Source organism: Bombus huntii, chromosome 4 (genome assembly GCF_024542735.1).
Source record: "Bombus huntii isolate Logan2020A chromosome 4, iyBomHunt1.1, whole genome shotgun sequence".
Classification (NCBI taxonomy): domain Eukaryota; kingdom Metazoa; phylum Arthropoda; class Insecta; order Hymenoptera; family Apidae; genus Bombus; species Bombus huntii.
The window spans coordinates 10,762,240-10,776,570 of NC_066241.1; the positions used below are offsets into that span (position 1 = coordinate 10,762,240).

The window sequence follows — 14,331 nt, forward strand, 5'->3', positions numbered from 1 at the left end:
GACATACCATGGTATGAGTTTATCACCGATTTATGGGAGGTATCGCAGTTCAAAGTAAGAACGTCTTGATTGTTTGTTGCTTTCTCGTATAGTGAGCGTTTACCGGCATTTTTTCCCCTAATATTATTATTTTCACGTTTTCGTTTTATTAACGCGAGTTTGAATCGATTAATTAATCAATTAATTACAATAAAATTTATCATTTTTAAGGGATCATGCTTCTGACGAACAACGTATTCGAAGATTCGTTCGTCGTTACCTCTTTTCTCTACCGTGACTTCCTCGTCATTTTCGTTGTGTCACTTTAAAATTGTATTTCCAATATTTTCTTCAAAAGATCATTCATCCTTCAATTGAATTCTGACGATATCACATAATACGTGAAAACTATAGCTTGAAAACAGTATTACTTGGCTCGAGTGAATCATAAATTCCACCTTTTGTAATACAAGAACCCATGACATTTTCATTTTGGATATTGGAAGGACAAGAAATTATTGACGATTTCACTAACTTTTTTAGAGCTAGATCGGTCCTTTGAATTTGTAAACTATTTTTGTTATAGATCCTCTGAGATAAGTCGTAGTAATTTGTTCGATAAAACAGTTGTAAGAATTGTAAATAGTCGATAAGAAGCCGATAGATAAATTTGTTTCTATTTATGACAATAAATCTCCTAAATGAAAGAGCGTACGTTTATAATATCAAGAACGATAACCTCCACTATCTCACTTTTATTAATTGTATCAGATAATACGTAATTTTGATAAAATGAACTTTTTAAGAGGGGGTGGAATCACGATGCTCCATGATTTATTTGGGCTATCGGGCGAGAATTTTTATTTTGACACAGAACAATTCACAACGAAACGTAATTAACAAGTAAGTCTAATTATGACAGAAATGCATCTGATCAAAGGAGTGGAACGACTTTCTTTTCGAAAAATTAGACGTTCGAGTTGAAAATAGATTACAATATTTCGCAAGCCTATCGACATAGAAATGTTGATAAATTATATCATTTGCAATTAATAACTCTTGGAATCAATGAATAATATTTTGCAATCTAATCTCTGTATAATTCTAAATATATATATTACCTTCAGATAAAGAAACTTTTAATTACGTTTATATTGTATACATAGAAAAATATAAAAATACATCTTTCTGAATATGCATGTCATATGTTTATTATTTTGTAATGTATCCATTAGATACAAATTAGATGTGCAGTATAATATGATAAATATATTTAACAGGAACAAATAAATCAACTTGTAGAGACATACTTTTATAGTCATTTAAATGATTATTATTTTTTATCGATAAAATTTTGAATATGCTTTCCGATTCCGACAGACAATTATTTCAATAAGAGTACTTGCATATGTTCATCCAAATGAAAAATTAAAATTAGGAATCAAATTAAATTAGAAAAATACGTAGAGGATAAACTTTAATAACATATTTTAGTTAAATAATAATTAACGAACATGACATATGCTTGATAGAAACTCAGTGCATAGAGACTGATCAATAATACGTGATTAATTCGCGAATAATCATTACTTTCCATATTTTCATATTGTGTACTTATATTTACAAATTAATCAGAATTTTCGATTGCGACGCTTCGTAATTTTTGCTAATCAACGCCTATGAATCGTATATTCTTAGCGTTAATTAACGATGATATTGGAAAATATATTTTTTAACTTTTACATTACTATAACATAAGTATAGAAATTCTATTGTCTAACATTTCTGCAGAAGACAAAAAATTATTTCGCTACAGTCGTCACTAATTACAACTCGTTCAATATGTTGATTCGTTTGATTTTCAGGTATCATGTTTGTTAATAGTTGTTCAAAAGAGAAAGGTATCAAATTTTATTTCAACTTGACTTTCTCTAAATGATTAAAACCATATAAATTTCTTCTGATCATTTTGTTTATCGGTAACCGGGTTTCCACAAACCAGTTTTCTGCATATCAGTGGAACATGTTTGGTGACAGCACAAATCATAAACCTTATCATCTACTTTCAGGTTTGAAGATTGTGTTCACGTGATAAAACATACGACCACGTGCTAAACATGCATGGTACGCTATAATAACGGATAATATTACCATTTCTTAACGTATTCATACTTAGATTAAAACTAGCGTGTTTCAGTTATCTTTATGAAGACTACGTCAAACAAGAAATCTATCCTCCCTACTTCCACTATGAGATGATATTATCTGTTATCATCGTCGATTTACTTTTAAATCAAATTTCGAAACTTAATCTTGTTCAACGAGGTTAATTTCTTTTGTTTAAGTATTGTACAGATTTATATTTACCGCGAACAATTTAACGATAGTATCGTGAGTTACTGGTCGAATAATTGTTGAGATAATACATTTCTGCGCTCGTGTTGCGATTAGTACGCAAGTAAGCTATCAACAAGACTGAACATTTAAATGCAAGGAATGTGTGTAACTTAGCGCTTGATAAAGTTTACTTTTTCACATTTCACACGCAATATTTGGAACGTTGCGCTAGAAACCTGCCTGTACATATATCAATTCCAAATCCACGCTCGGCGTCAGTTGATATTTGAACTGGAAACAAAGGTAAGACGTCAATTCTTTAAAAGTGCATACGTTTCTGCATAATATTTGAAAGTAGACGTTTCGTTCAAACATCATGAAGAAATTGTGTGTTAGATTTATATTTTCTTGTGTTAAATATTAACCACGAAGAGCAAGCAATTAAAAATATCGAACGAAAGTTTGTTATTCTTTTGTTATTAATACTAGTGATCAGCTTCTTCTTAAAATCTTCTCAATGTTTTCTAGTGCTAACATATAGATAAGGATTTGATAAATACAAATTTTCTTCTTTCTTTTCGTCTGTAGATTACTATTTTCGGTTAGGCACGATAATAACTTTTTATGTACAGTAGCAAGCATTTTGTACTGATAACAATGGAACATAATAATGAAGTGCGTATAACAATGATACAGAGAACAAAGAGTACATGCATACAACTGAATTATTCTCGATATACTAAACATTATTTGGGGAGATTCTTTCGTGAAATGAAAAAATAACTTTTGGTGAATGTTCGTATGAATGGAATAATTTAATACAATTTTAAGCTATTTATATTAAAAATTTCACCCTGTGCTATACCAATTCTATTTAATACTACTTAAGAGTAATATTTAATGAATTCTCCAAACTATATTCCTTTCTTGTAAATCTATTCTCTTTATTCTTAAGTAAAAGAATTCTTAAAAAATAATCTTTAATCTTTATTCCTTAAATAATTGCTATTATATTTTAATATATTTATTATTTACTCACATTATCACAAAAATAATTCGAAACAATCGTGTACTCTCGATATTCATGTTGTCTTAAAAATACGGTGAAAGAATAACTAATATTGAAACTTGCAAATAATAATTAAATGCCACGTTTTTTTTCCTTCACCTAGTTTTTATATATACCATGCTTATGCTATAGTTTCGTATTTTCGCACACAATCGCCTGATTATTTATAATTACACGCGAAGAGAACTAGGAAGGCGACAGCGTGTCTTTGCCGTGAGAAAATTAATGATTTTGTTGATCGTATATCAAATATCAGTCACACAGGTATAATGTGTTCGTTTCGTATTCATTATTCTACCGGAATTTATGTAACTACGAGTCCGTATCCGCAAAATCGCAGATTGGCTAATTTTTCGTATAAATCCTCGACTTATCATCGTACGATCTTTCATGAATATCGTTTCTAAGTAACTGCAAATTTTATGGTTTAACGATTCAGCTAATGATCGAACCGATTACGTGATTTTATAGTTTTTCAAAGCTTCGAAAGAATTACACAACTGCTTGTACGTGTAGTTGCAATTGTGCTACATCCTTACGCTCCTCAAAATATCCAATGGTACAGTTGTTAATTTGCGGAGTAAATCAAATTTACTAAAGACGAAGTCTTTAACGATCATGATATGATGATTTCGAACATATTTCGATATGTTAAATTATACCATAAATATACTAATATGTATAAATATACTATATCGGTGAAAAGAAGTCACCATGATAATTAATATTAAATTGATTAGCGAAAATATCAGTTATTATAGAAAACTGTAGTACATTTGTATTATAAATATGTTTTTCTAAGGTCTTATTTTTTTCTCTTTAAATTATTGACCTAAATGTTGAACATATGATTATGGAAAGTAACCTTCACCATATTTTACATATGGACTAAAAATAGTTTATACTTTTTATTCAAAGTATATAAAATAGACCAACAAGATGACATTGTATTCTTAAACATAATCATTTCCATTAAAAAAAATAACATACAACTGAATTTTAATTCTTAATATATTAACTGATAGATATTTTACCAGACACCTACCTTTTATACGTAAGACAACTGCAAGTGATTTTTGAAGAAGAATAATATAATAGAACTTTCTCTATATTAGTATTCTTCTTTTATAATAATAAAAATAGTAATAAAAATCGTGCAGTACTGTGCGATAAGCTGCACGTGTTGCATTTAAGTTTAATCAATTAAAGCCAATTCGTGATACTACAAAATGTAATGAAATAGAAATTGATTAATTACATTAATCTGATATTCTATCTGATTATTAACACGCGATTAAGAAAGGATCAGTCTAAAAAATCGTGTTTCTATTTATATAAATTTCGTAATTATAAATCTGATATAATTTCTATTCATATATACTAGTAACTCCTGATAAATGTCTATCGTAATTCTATGTTGATAAAATATTCGTGCCTTCCGTATTTCATAAAAGAATCGAAATTGTAAGCGAATAGCAATCCCACTTGCAAAGATAATTATTGTCATAAAGCTATTTCTTTGAAAATTGTTACGTATCTTATAATTTATTATTTACAGTCATTTTCGTATATTTATATCATAATATACTGTGATATGTTATTTGTGATGTCGCTATCAGTAAATATAGATTTAATCAACTAACATGGATCACCTTTATAGAAATACCAATTCAATAGAAACGATAAGTTTTTCCAAGAATAATTTATTCGCTGTGTCATTATTATCAATATATTGCGAGAAAGTACGCACGAACAATTGTTGAATAATTCCTATATCTTGTAAAAACTGAGTCTTAATACATCTCTTTCCTTTCTCTCTTTTCGTGTGTTTGTCCACGTATTAAACAGCGTACAATAAGTTACGTTTGTCTCTAAAAGCTTAAGAAGTGAATAAAATATCAGATAAGACTATAAAACGTTGACGCTCATTGTCACTAAAATGTACAAGTTATTAGATTTTGAGACAACTGCATTTTGCATACTATTTGGTTTCGTTCCTTAACGTTATACCTGCTATATACAACTAGAATAAATCAATTATACAAACGAAATATTCAGACACACGTATTACAAGAACATCTTTTCTTCCACTATTTATATGGAAATGCTAAACCAGATTCATATTGTGTTATTTCACTATTTTTCGATTCGTTATAGTACACTACTTATCTAATGGTGGATACAAAAAGTATTTGTACACGATTGTATTTATTTTATTATATGTACATTGTATGTATATTGTATAGATAGTATCTATATATTGATTAATTCGGCCCAAGTATATTAAATTGCGTATCGTTTACCAATACCAATACGTTATATGATTATGAAATTTTGATATTAAAAGTGAAATGTGAAATCTCATAAAAGAAAGTGTTTCATTGGAAAATAAGAATATCTGCAAATACTTTTAGTAATTGCTGTGTATACAAATATAATCCAATAGCAAATTTCCATATCGTTTGTACCATTAAACATTTACTAAAGGTAATTTTTAAACGCTATCCAATGTGTAATGAACAATCAAGGAAATATCAACAAATATGTATACAGAGTGAGTTAAGAAGTATTATATAAAATAACTCGTTATCTATTGATTTTATCGAAAAACGTATTAAATGAATGATTTAGCATTTCAAGGGATTTATCGGATGGATACAATTTTATTTCCCAATGTCTTATACTTTCTGAGATATTAAACTAACCTTGAGTTTTTTAAATAGCACTTATTTTATAACATTAGTCGTACCAGCTGGATACTCTACAGAAAAAGATTAAATTATTTATGCCGAAAAAACCATGAATTTAGCTACTAAATTTAATACTTAAGCTACTTATCTACGTAGCTATTAGATATTTTAATTTTAACTTGTCAAGTTTAATGTATGAAAGACAAGGAAAGACACAAAACGGTGTCTCCGTAACATTATCTTTGTAGTAATTATAGTCATAACTCATTTAAAATGTTTATTTTAGATAGTATTTCTTAATTACTTTCCCTGTATACATATATATAAGATATATGACGATTCAAGGAAAAAAAGTACACAAGGAAAAGGAATGATCTACTAGGAAATTTCGGTGTTCTTTGAATATTTCCTAATGAGTAGTGATCCTGTTAATTCCCATGACATAGCATTTTTAGGACCACCATTTGGAACACGTGTCATCATTTAAAAAACCTTGATACGGTTTCTCTTATCGTCCTGCGTGTAATTATATGATGAAGGCCCATATGTAATGCGTTTCGCATGTAACCTGAAAATGGGGACTTCCATTTCGTATAAATACCATGCATATTCTAATGGCACCGAAATCAGCGATTGTGAAACCATTCCACAGAAAGATATGTCCGTTTGACGTATTACTGTCCTTTAAAATCATTTGCACATAGGCAACATGACCAGTATTTCACTGGCTGGTCTCACAATCGATACTACAGTGATATTAATTGCTTGTTGCAGTGTACCATTACGATAGATATTTAAATTGTGCAGACGTAAGTGTATTTCAGTTTATCACTATACTAATACAAAAAAAGAGTGAGGCGATAAAATTAAAATTGCATTGAATATAAGAGATATATTATGTGATTATTTTTTTTTAATTACTTTCACAAATTTTTTTCTTCAAAATTTTTTGAGTTATATATATATATATATATTAAGAATTATTATTAAATTATAAGATATGTATATTACTAAAATTAAAATATATATATATATATTAAAAGATATTATCGATAAATATAAATAAAAATTTGTGGATACAATGGTATCTGATAATAAAAATATTACTACAATTTTTCTATGGAGATAGTAGTTTCTCCATGCAGAAAACATTGTTTAAATAACAAATTCCATGAATATAAGATACCGGTTTTTGCTAAATCATTGCTTCGCATAGCTTACAGAATAGTATGCACTTGAAAATTAACGTTTTCGCGCAAAGATATGCAGAAAACCATTCTTCAATCTATCCGTTGGTACTTCACTGTCTTTATGGCTATTAACTGTTTGATTTATGACGCTGTTTATTTGATCAACAAATGAAACATGTTGCATCCTTAAAATTCTTGCCGATAACCGGTAAATGCTAACTTACAGTATTTGGACGATTTACGAGAATTGTATAGGGACAATTTAAAGAAAACATATAGATAAAAGTGTTCAAACAAATTTCAAACAAATGTTCAAACAAAACAAATTGAAAATATTTATACAGAATGTTCTTACTGTTTATCCAACTAAAAAGATAATAATTATTTTATTAATGGAAGAAATTTCATTCGAACATTTTTACCGCTTCCAGGTCCAACATGAACAATATGGTTTCGTTTAATTATCTCAAGAATTTCGTATCGATATACATGGTCGTGGCTTTGGCTGCCATAATTGGTATCACAACTGTTCAAGCAGAGCTCAAACTAGTGAATGTGGTAAAAATTCCGGTTATTTATACTTAGCGCGTTCCCTAGTACCGAGACATTCGTTCAAGCGCTCAGGATTTATGTCGAATTTTGAATAATTTTAAGTTAAAATAAGCAACGCAGTCGTGCTCGAAATTTTTCATAATATGTTCTGGTTTTTCGTGAAACAGTCTACTCGCGATAATCATTGATCAATCTCGAGTATTTGAAGTTATTTTAAATGAAATACGAATTTGAGTGATTCAAATGTTACGGCACATTCGTGAAAAAGCGAAATCAGTTAAAAGGATAGCTTAATCACGGATCTTACACGTACCTTGTATAATTTCAGTTATTCCGTCATGGCGATAGGACACCCGATGCCACTAACGATGAAAAATATCCAAACGACCCTTACCTGGATAATCCTTTTTATCCAATGGGTCGGGGCCAGTTAACTAACGTGAGTATCTCGTCTCTTCTAAATTCTCGTCGTTCCTTGAACAGTTTTTAGCTTGAACATTATAAACAGTAGCATCTTTCTGGCAATTGCAATTGATCGATCGTTAAAAATTTTAGTCCTTGATACTAAAATTTAATTTGAATATTAATAACACATAGTTTAAGGGAATGAAAGTTTGATGATCTGTTCAAACGAGTAAGAGTTTAATATTTCCATCTATTTTATTAACCCTCGTTTAGTACTCTTGAACCGTAGACGATCCATAATGATTTAGATTTAAGTCGTTTAATTTTGTTTTACGCGACAAACATCATTGATGGCATTTGTCGCGTAAGACAAATCTTACAAAAAAAGAAAGTGAATACAAAGCAGTTTCAATGCATTACATGATGATGTTATATATACATGAAACACTTGAGGGATTTTTGATAAAAAGGATGTTGATTTTATGTGAAATTTAGAATGGCAAAATGAGAGAATATGTACTGGGACAATTCTTGAGACAGAGGTACGATCACTTCCTCGGAGATGTTTATAGAAGCGAAGCTGTCTCAGCTATCAGTTCAGATTATGACAGAACGAAAATGTCTTTGCAACTTGTTCTCGCTGGTCTCTTCCCGCCAAGTAATTTGCAACGATGGAATCACGATCTAAATTGGCAACCTATCCCCGCGAAATATTTACGACGCTACGAGGATAATCTCTTTCTGCCAGAGGATTGTCTTTTGTAAGTCACAATCTGACATTATATAATAATAACATCGTATTACAATTCGATATGTAAAAAGTTTTCTGAAAGAAAAAAGGATAACGAGAACGATGATTTAATAAATAAATGAAATTTCAGTTGTAACAGAAATTAAGGATTGTTCGATATACAAATCATACTTACAATTAGTGGATAGGATCAGATAATTATATATAAGCCCATTTTTTATACAATAAAAATTGCTATTATCCAAATAAGTATCAAAGCTATCGTAGAATTTATGGAAATATTATGCAATTTTGTGTATGTTATTCTTACAGAGAAACGTAGTAAGCGTAGTATGTAAAATTTACTTAATTTTTCTCTTTCTATAATATTAATTTATCGATTACAGGTTTACGATCGAATATAATAGAGTATTGCAGTCACCGGCGGGAAAACAGGAAATTGGAAAATATAGCAAACTTATGAGACAATTAACAGAGTGGACTGGTAAAAACATATCTACACCATGGGATATGTATTACATATATCATACACTGATGGCCGAGAGTTCTCTCGGTCTTACTTTACCAGAATGGTCACACGCAATATTTCCAAATGGAGAGTTATTGAATGCAACGATATTTTCGTATAACATCGCTAATTCGACTCCTCTGTTGAAAAGATTGTACGGAGGTAATATAATTTGTATTTGCACATTCATTGAGCTTAAACTTGCTAATTATCTTCTGTTATAAATCTTGTAGTAGTATAACCATTTTAAACGTAACCGCTGTCAAACTATAATTCTGCCCATTGTTATTCTACATTTTCGTTCAACTTCAGTGCATTTTATTGTTGTTTATAATATCAATTATTATTGCATATATAAACTTCACATTTTTATAAGCTATTGAAATGCACCTTTTGTACCACTTCATGTCGAATATATTCTAATTTTATTATTTCGTTAAATTATAAAATGTTTAGTTATTAATAAATCGTTTGCACGCTGATTTATCGAGCTTGCACTTTTCCAATCGCCATCGCTGTTTTGTATCGTGTTTCTTCGATTTTATAATTTAAATTGCCACTTCAATTTCAGGTCCGTTCCTCCGGATCGTTACAAGGCATATGTTAAATCATGTAACCGGTGCACAAAATCGAGAACGAAAAATTAATTTATTTAGTGGACACGAAAGTAACGTTGCCGCCGTTTTGCACGCTCTTGGAGTTTTTTATCCACACGTTCCCGAATATTCCAGTTCTGTTATATTGGAACTTCATCAAAACAACAACGCTTACTACGTAAAGGTACGTAATGAGACGTGCATAAGCCACATCCACATTTTTATATGAAAGTAATATTTCCAAAGACAGCGTATCATCGAATTAATGCCGATGCCGATATTAATTTATGATATTCATATAAATATTGACTTTTGACGACGATAACAAACGAATATCTTATTTATTAACGACCAGAGTTTAAAGTCAACGATCATAAAATGTATTAGTAGCTGATCTCATTAATATTCTCATTTTCTTTGCTTCCTCTGATATGTGTACATGTGCATACAATATTGCAAACATATTTAAAGTTAACGTTAATTCTTCGATACTTTTATAGTTGTGATAACGTGAATTATTGCTTATTAAAAGTCTGAGATCCCTATGTTGTTTTTATATTCATATTTCGTACAATCAACTTTTAACGCTAGTCGCTAATTAAAAAATTTTTCAACGCTAGATATTCATTTGATTGTTGTACGAAGAGTGTTCGAAGAATTTAGATACGGAATATCTTCGATAGTGTATAGTACAGTGTGTATAGTGAATATGATAGATCTAGATAGCGAATTAGTGTAAATTTAACAGCTACACTAAAAGAATAATATTTTAGGAAATTTTTAAAATTGAAAATATTAACTCACTAAAAAATATTTTTCAGCCTTTGACTCTAATAATAGCTAGAAAGTATATATTTACATAAATAGTCGTGAAGAATTACAATTAATAAACGCCTTGTTAATAGACGTGGAATTAGTTCTGCCATTCATAGAAATTGTTCCGACACTTTGTGTTGTTTCTTACTCATCATATCTCGATCAGCTATGAATCATCAAAAATAAGAATACAATTTTTATAGCTTTTAGTTTGCAATTATTTTATTATCCTTGTCAAATTGCCGCGGTCTAGCGAATAGAACTTATACCAAATATGACTATGTTTAAATGAATTTGATTTATACGGATAATATGAGACATCAGATCTAATTAATATGACAGTATGACACATAAAAAAGAAATAATTATCGAATGAATTATTCTACTCTACAATATGGAACCTCTGATACATTTAAGTAGCGAAAGAACCGAGACAATTACTCAGAAAATTACTCCCCTCGTTAATAGATTCCTTTTGCAACGAGTCAATGCTATACTGGCATAGTAATATTGTATGTAATTATCTTTGTATCATATTCCAAAAAAAGGATCATTATACAAGAATTTTATATAGAAAGTTATTATCTTCCACGATAATAATTTTCTTAGTGATTAAACGGCTTTAAATTAATGTTCTACTACTTCGAAAAAATCTTTATTCAAGATATTTAATATTATATTTATTTGAAATAATTTTTACATTCTATCTTAGTTCGCTAAATAATATTCTTTATCTTCAGCCTAGCGACTAAGAAATTAGCTTTGTCTATAGAATCCTAGCTAGTATATGTACACTACATTTATCAACACTATCCTTTCACTTCTCCCATTCGCTCAACTTCTCTCATTTACATTTTTTTTATTCCCTATTTCCTCACTATATCTTTACTTACTATATCTTTTTTAGTAACCTATCTTATTAACATTACTTAATACAGTAGAACTCTATTTATCCGAATGAAATTTTAATTAATGTCCCGTTAATCCCTTAAGGACATATTAAATTGCAATAAGTAATAGCCTATTTTTATTTTATTATTTTATATTATATTTTATTATATAAATGTTAACAAATTCATATCGAGCAGAATTTTTCGAAAATGCCTTCTATCTTCAACAATACAGAAAAACGACCTAATCAATATGATAGATTATAGAAAGTGTACAACTCTCTTCCAAAGATAATCCTCAACTAATCGAACAAAAAATATTCTTTAGATATTCGTACGAGTTATCCCACTACTGCGCTGTAAAAAGATGAGAATATGGCCAGCAGAATGGCACAGGGGCAAAAGGAATATTGCTCTATTTCGTTTCTCTTTGCCTCGCATTGTTGAGAATCGAAAAATTTTCGGCCAAACCTTTCGGCTACCTGCTTGTCTATGCGATTATGTTACACATATAGTAATCGAATCCCCTTTCTTAGCCGAGCCATCTTCTCATTACTGCATAGTCCCCTCTGAATCAATCTAGTACAGAAAAGACAATCGTATATCTATCGAAAGTAATGTTACGGAGGTAGATTTTAAGGGATTAACTGAACTTCTTCTAGTTGATTAATATTTATCTGAACGTGAGTTGTTATGTGAACGGAAAATAATAATAGTTAACGAGCTTCTATTATATGAACTCGAATTACATAATTACATAAACTGTTTATCTCCTGATAAATTCAAATAAATAGAGTTCTCCTATATATACTATTGCTTCCTCTCCTACTCTTCTATACTCTTATCTTCTATATTGGTTTACTTAAAATTATTTGTTTATGTATCTTCTATTATTTATTATCATCGTAGGTACTTAACTACTTGGGCATTCCATCCGAAGCAAAAGAACTTCAACTACCTGGATGTGAGATACTTTGTCCTTTGGACAAGTATTTACAGTTGATAGAAGGAGTGATGCCATCAAACGACGAACTGATTTGCGACAAAGGTCTGTCACAAGCATTTGTAGACAGAAAGTCAATCGAGGAATTGAGTTTATTGAAATACAATCTGATAAGAACTGCAGGAATCATTGAAAGTAAATAATACGTGTATGAAAATGTAATTGCTAAAGATGAATTACATTCCTTTGAAACCAAAGAAAACTTCATGTTAAAAATGAAGTGTTACATAATAAATGCGTAATATACAATAGAAATGAATTTAGAATAGCTTTTAATTTATAAATTAGCGATATTAATTACATATCATTGATCTTATGCGACAAGATTAGACATGAGGAATGTAATTCATATTTCTAATTATATTTGCTCTTCCTATAAGTAATATCGTCCTTTTACTTATTTGATACTACTAAAAAGGTACGTTATTTGACGAATTTGTTTCAAATAAAGAACAGTATTATCGTTCAAATTCGAAGTTTCTGTCCCTTTTTTAGTATCTTTGGTTCTCTCGTATTTGTAGAATGTTTAATAATATGCCATATCAAACTGAAAATTAACGTTAATGGTTCATCAAAAGCATCGTCTCAAAATTGTAATTAGCGTTATTAATATCTTCTGACATTTAAAATATACGTTTGTTGCATTTTCCCACTCAGAGTCTGGACGAGTTAAATGGCAGAAAATATTATGTATATCGAAAGCATATTATAAAATTTCTGTACGTATGTATTTTATAAATAACGACGTTACTTCTGGGATGACATAGTTTATAAAATTTTATGTGTGTAAAAATATACATGAAAGAGCACCGATATTTTTGCAATTTAATTATTTATATTTTACTATAAAGAAATTAGAAATTATTGGCCACAAAGGTATTCAAATATATTTAAATATACAATGATATTTATGCACATTATATAATTATTTTGTATTTAATTCATTAAAGTATTTAACGCGCGATTAATTTAATAGATTATTTATTTTGTAACCAAAGCACGACTTGATATACATATTCACAGTGAAAATGCATTGTTTCATTCTGAATACATATTTATTCGATGTATTATGTATCAATTCACCTAACATCAATTAAATACATTTAAAATCTACAAGTCTAGTTTCATTTCATTTATATGCCCTTATATTCACAACTTGCAGTATCGATTTTATTTAAAAATGTACAATTTCAAATATATAGGATGATGCTCAAATTATAATATATTATTTATATACTCGCAATATCGGATGTATTCATAAAAATTGGTAATTGAAGAAAGAAAGATCGATCGTCAAAAGGAAATACTAAAATAATGTACTTATACAGAGTATCTCGTTTAAATCGAACATGCAAATTATTTTAGCAGCTGTTAAAGCTAAGAAAAAATGAATAAGAAGAATAAGAACGAATAGTTTCAAGATACGTATCTGATGATAATAAAAGAAGCTCCCTAAAAATCGTCTTAAACTTCATTCCAAGATCATTTTTTTGCATATCTATTAATATCTATTTTTTCGCAATGCTATGTCTTAGTTTGTAACAA

The 14,331-nt window shown here is 29.3% G+C and overlaps 1 protein-coding gene across 4 annotated transcripts; it reads left to right on the top strand.

Annotated features, from left to right (window-relative positions):
* The first annotated feature begins 13 nt into the window (after nucleotides 1-13).
* LOC126864901 (venom acid phosphatase Acph-1-like) lies at nucleotides 14-13,899 on the top strand. 4 transcript variants are annotated; one of them, XM_050616772.1, is made up of 7 exons: nucleotides 14-54; nucleotides 7,697-7,823; nucleotides 8,146-8,256; nucleotides 8,718-8,983; nucleotides 9,360-9,643; nucleotides 10,053-10,261; nucleotides 12,693-13,899. In XM_050616772.1, the coding sequence occupies exons 1-7, from the start codon at nucleotides 14-16 to the stop codon at nucleotides 12,927-12,929; spliced, it is 1,275 nt and encodes a 424-aa protein (XP_050472729.1). In that variant the 3' UTR covers nucleotides 12,930-13,899. The 4 variants fall into 4 exon arrangements, with proteins under 4 accessions (XP_050472729.1, XP_050472731.1, XP_050472730.1 ...); XM_050616774.1 differs by lacking the exon at nucleotides 14-54 and adding an exon at nucleotides 2,497-2,619; XM_050616773.1 differs by lacking the exon at nucleotides 14-54 and adding an exon at nucleotides 5,694-6,884.
* The last annotated feature ends 432 nt before the right edge of the window (nucleotides 13,900-14,331 follow it).

Bases quoted from the DNA above. Each gene is read 5' to 3' on its own strand.
- LOC126864901 (XM_050616772.1), top strand. From the start codon at position 14: ATGAGTTTATCACCGATTTATGGGAGGTATCGCAGTTCAAA. The intron at 8,257-8,717 runs GTGAGTATCTCG...TGTGAAATTTAG, and splicing joins GTCGGGGCCAGTTAACTAAC to AATGGCAAAATGAGAGAATA. The intron at 10,262-12,692 runs GTACGTAATGAG...TTATCATCGTAG, and splicing joins ACAACGCTTACTACGTAAAG to GTACTTAACTACTTGGGCAT.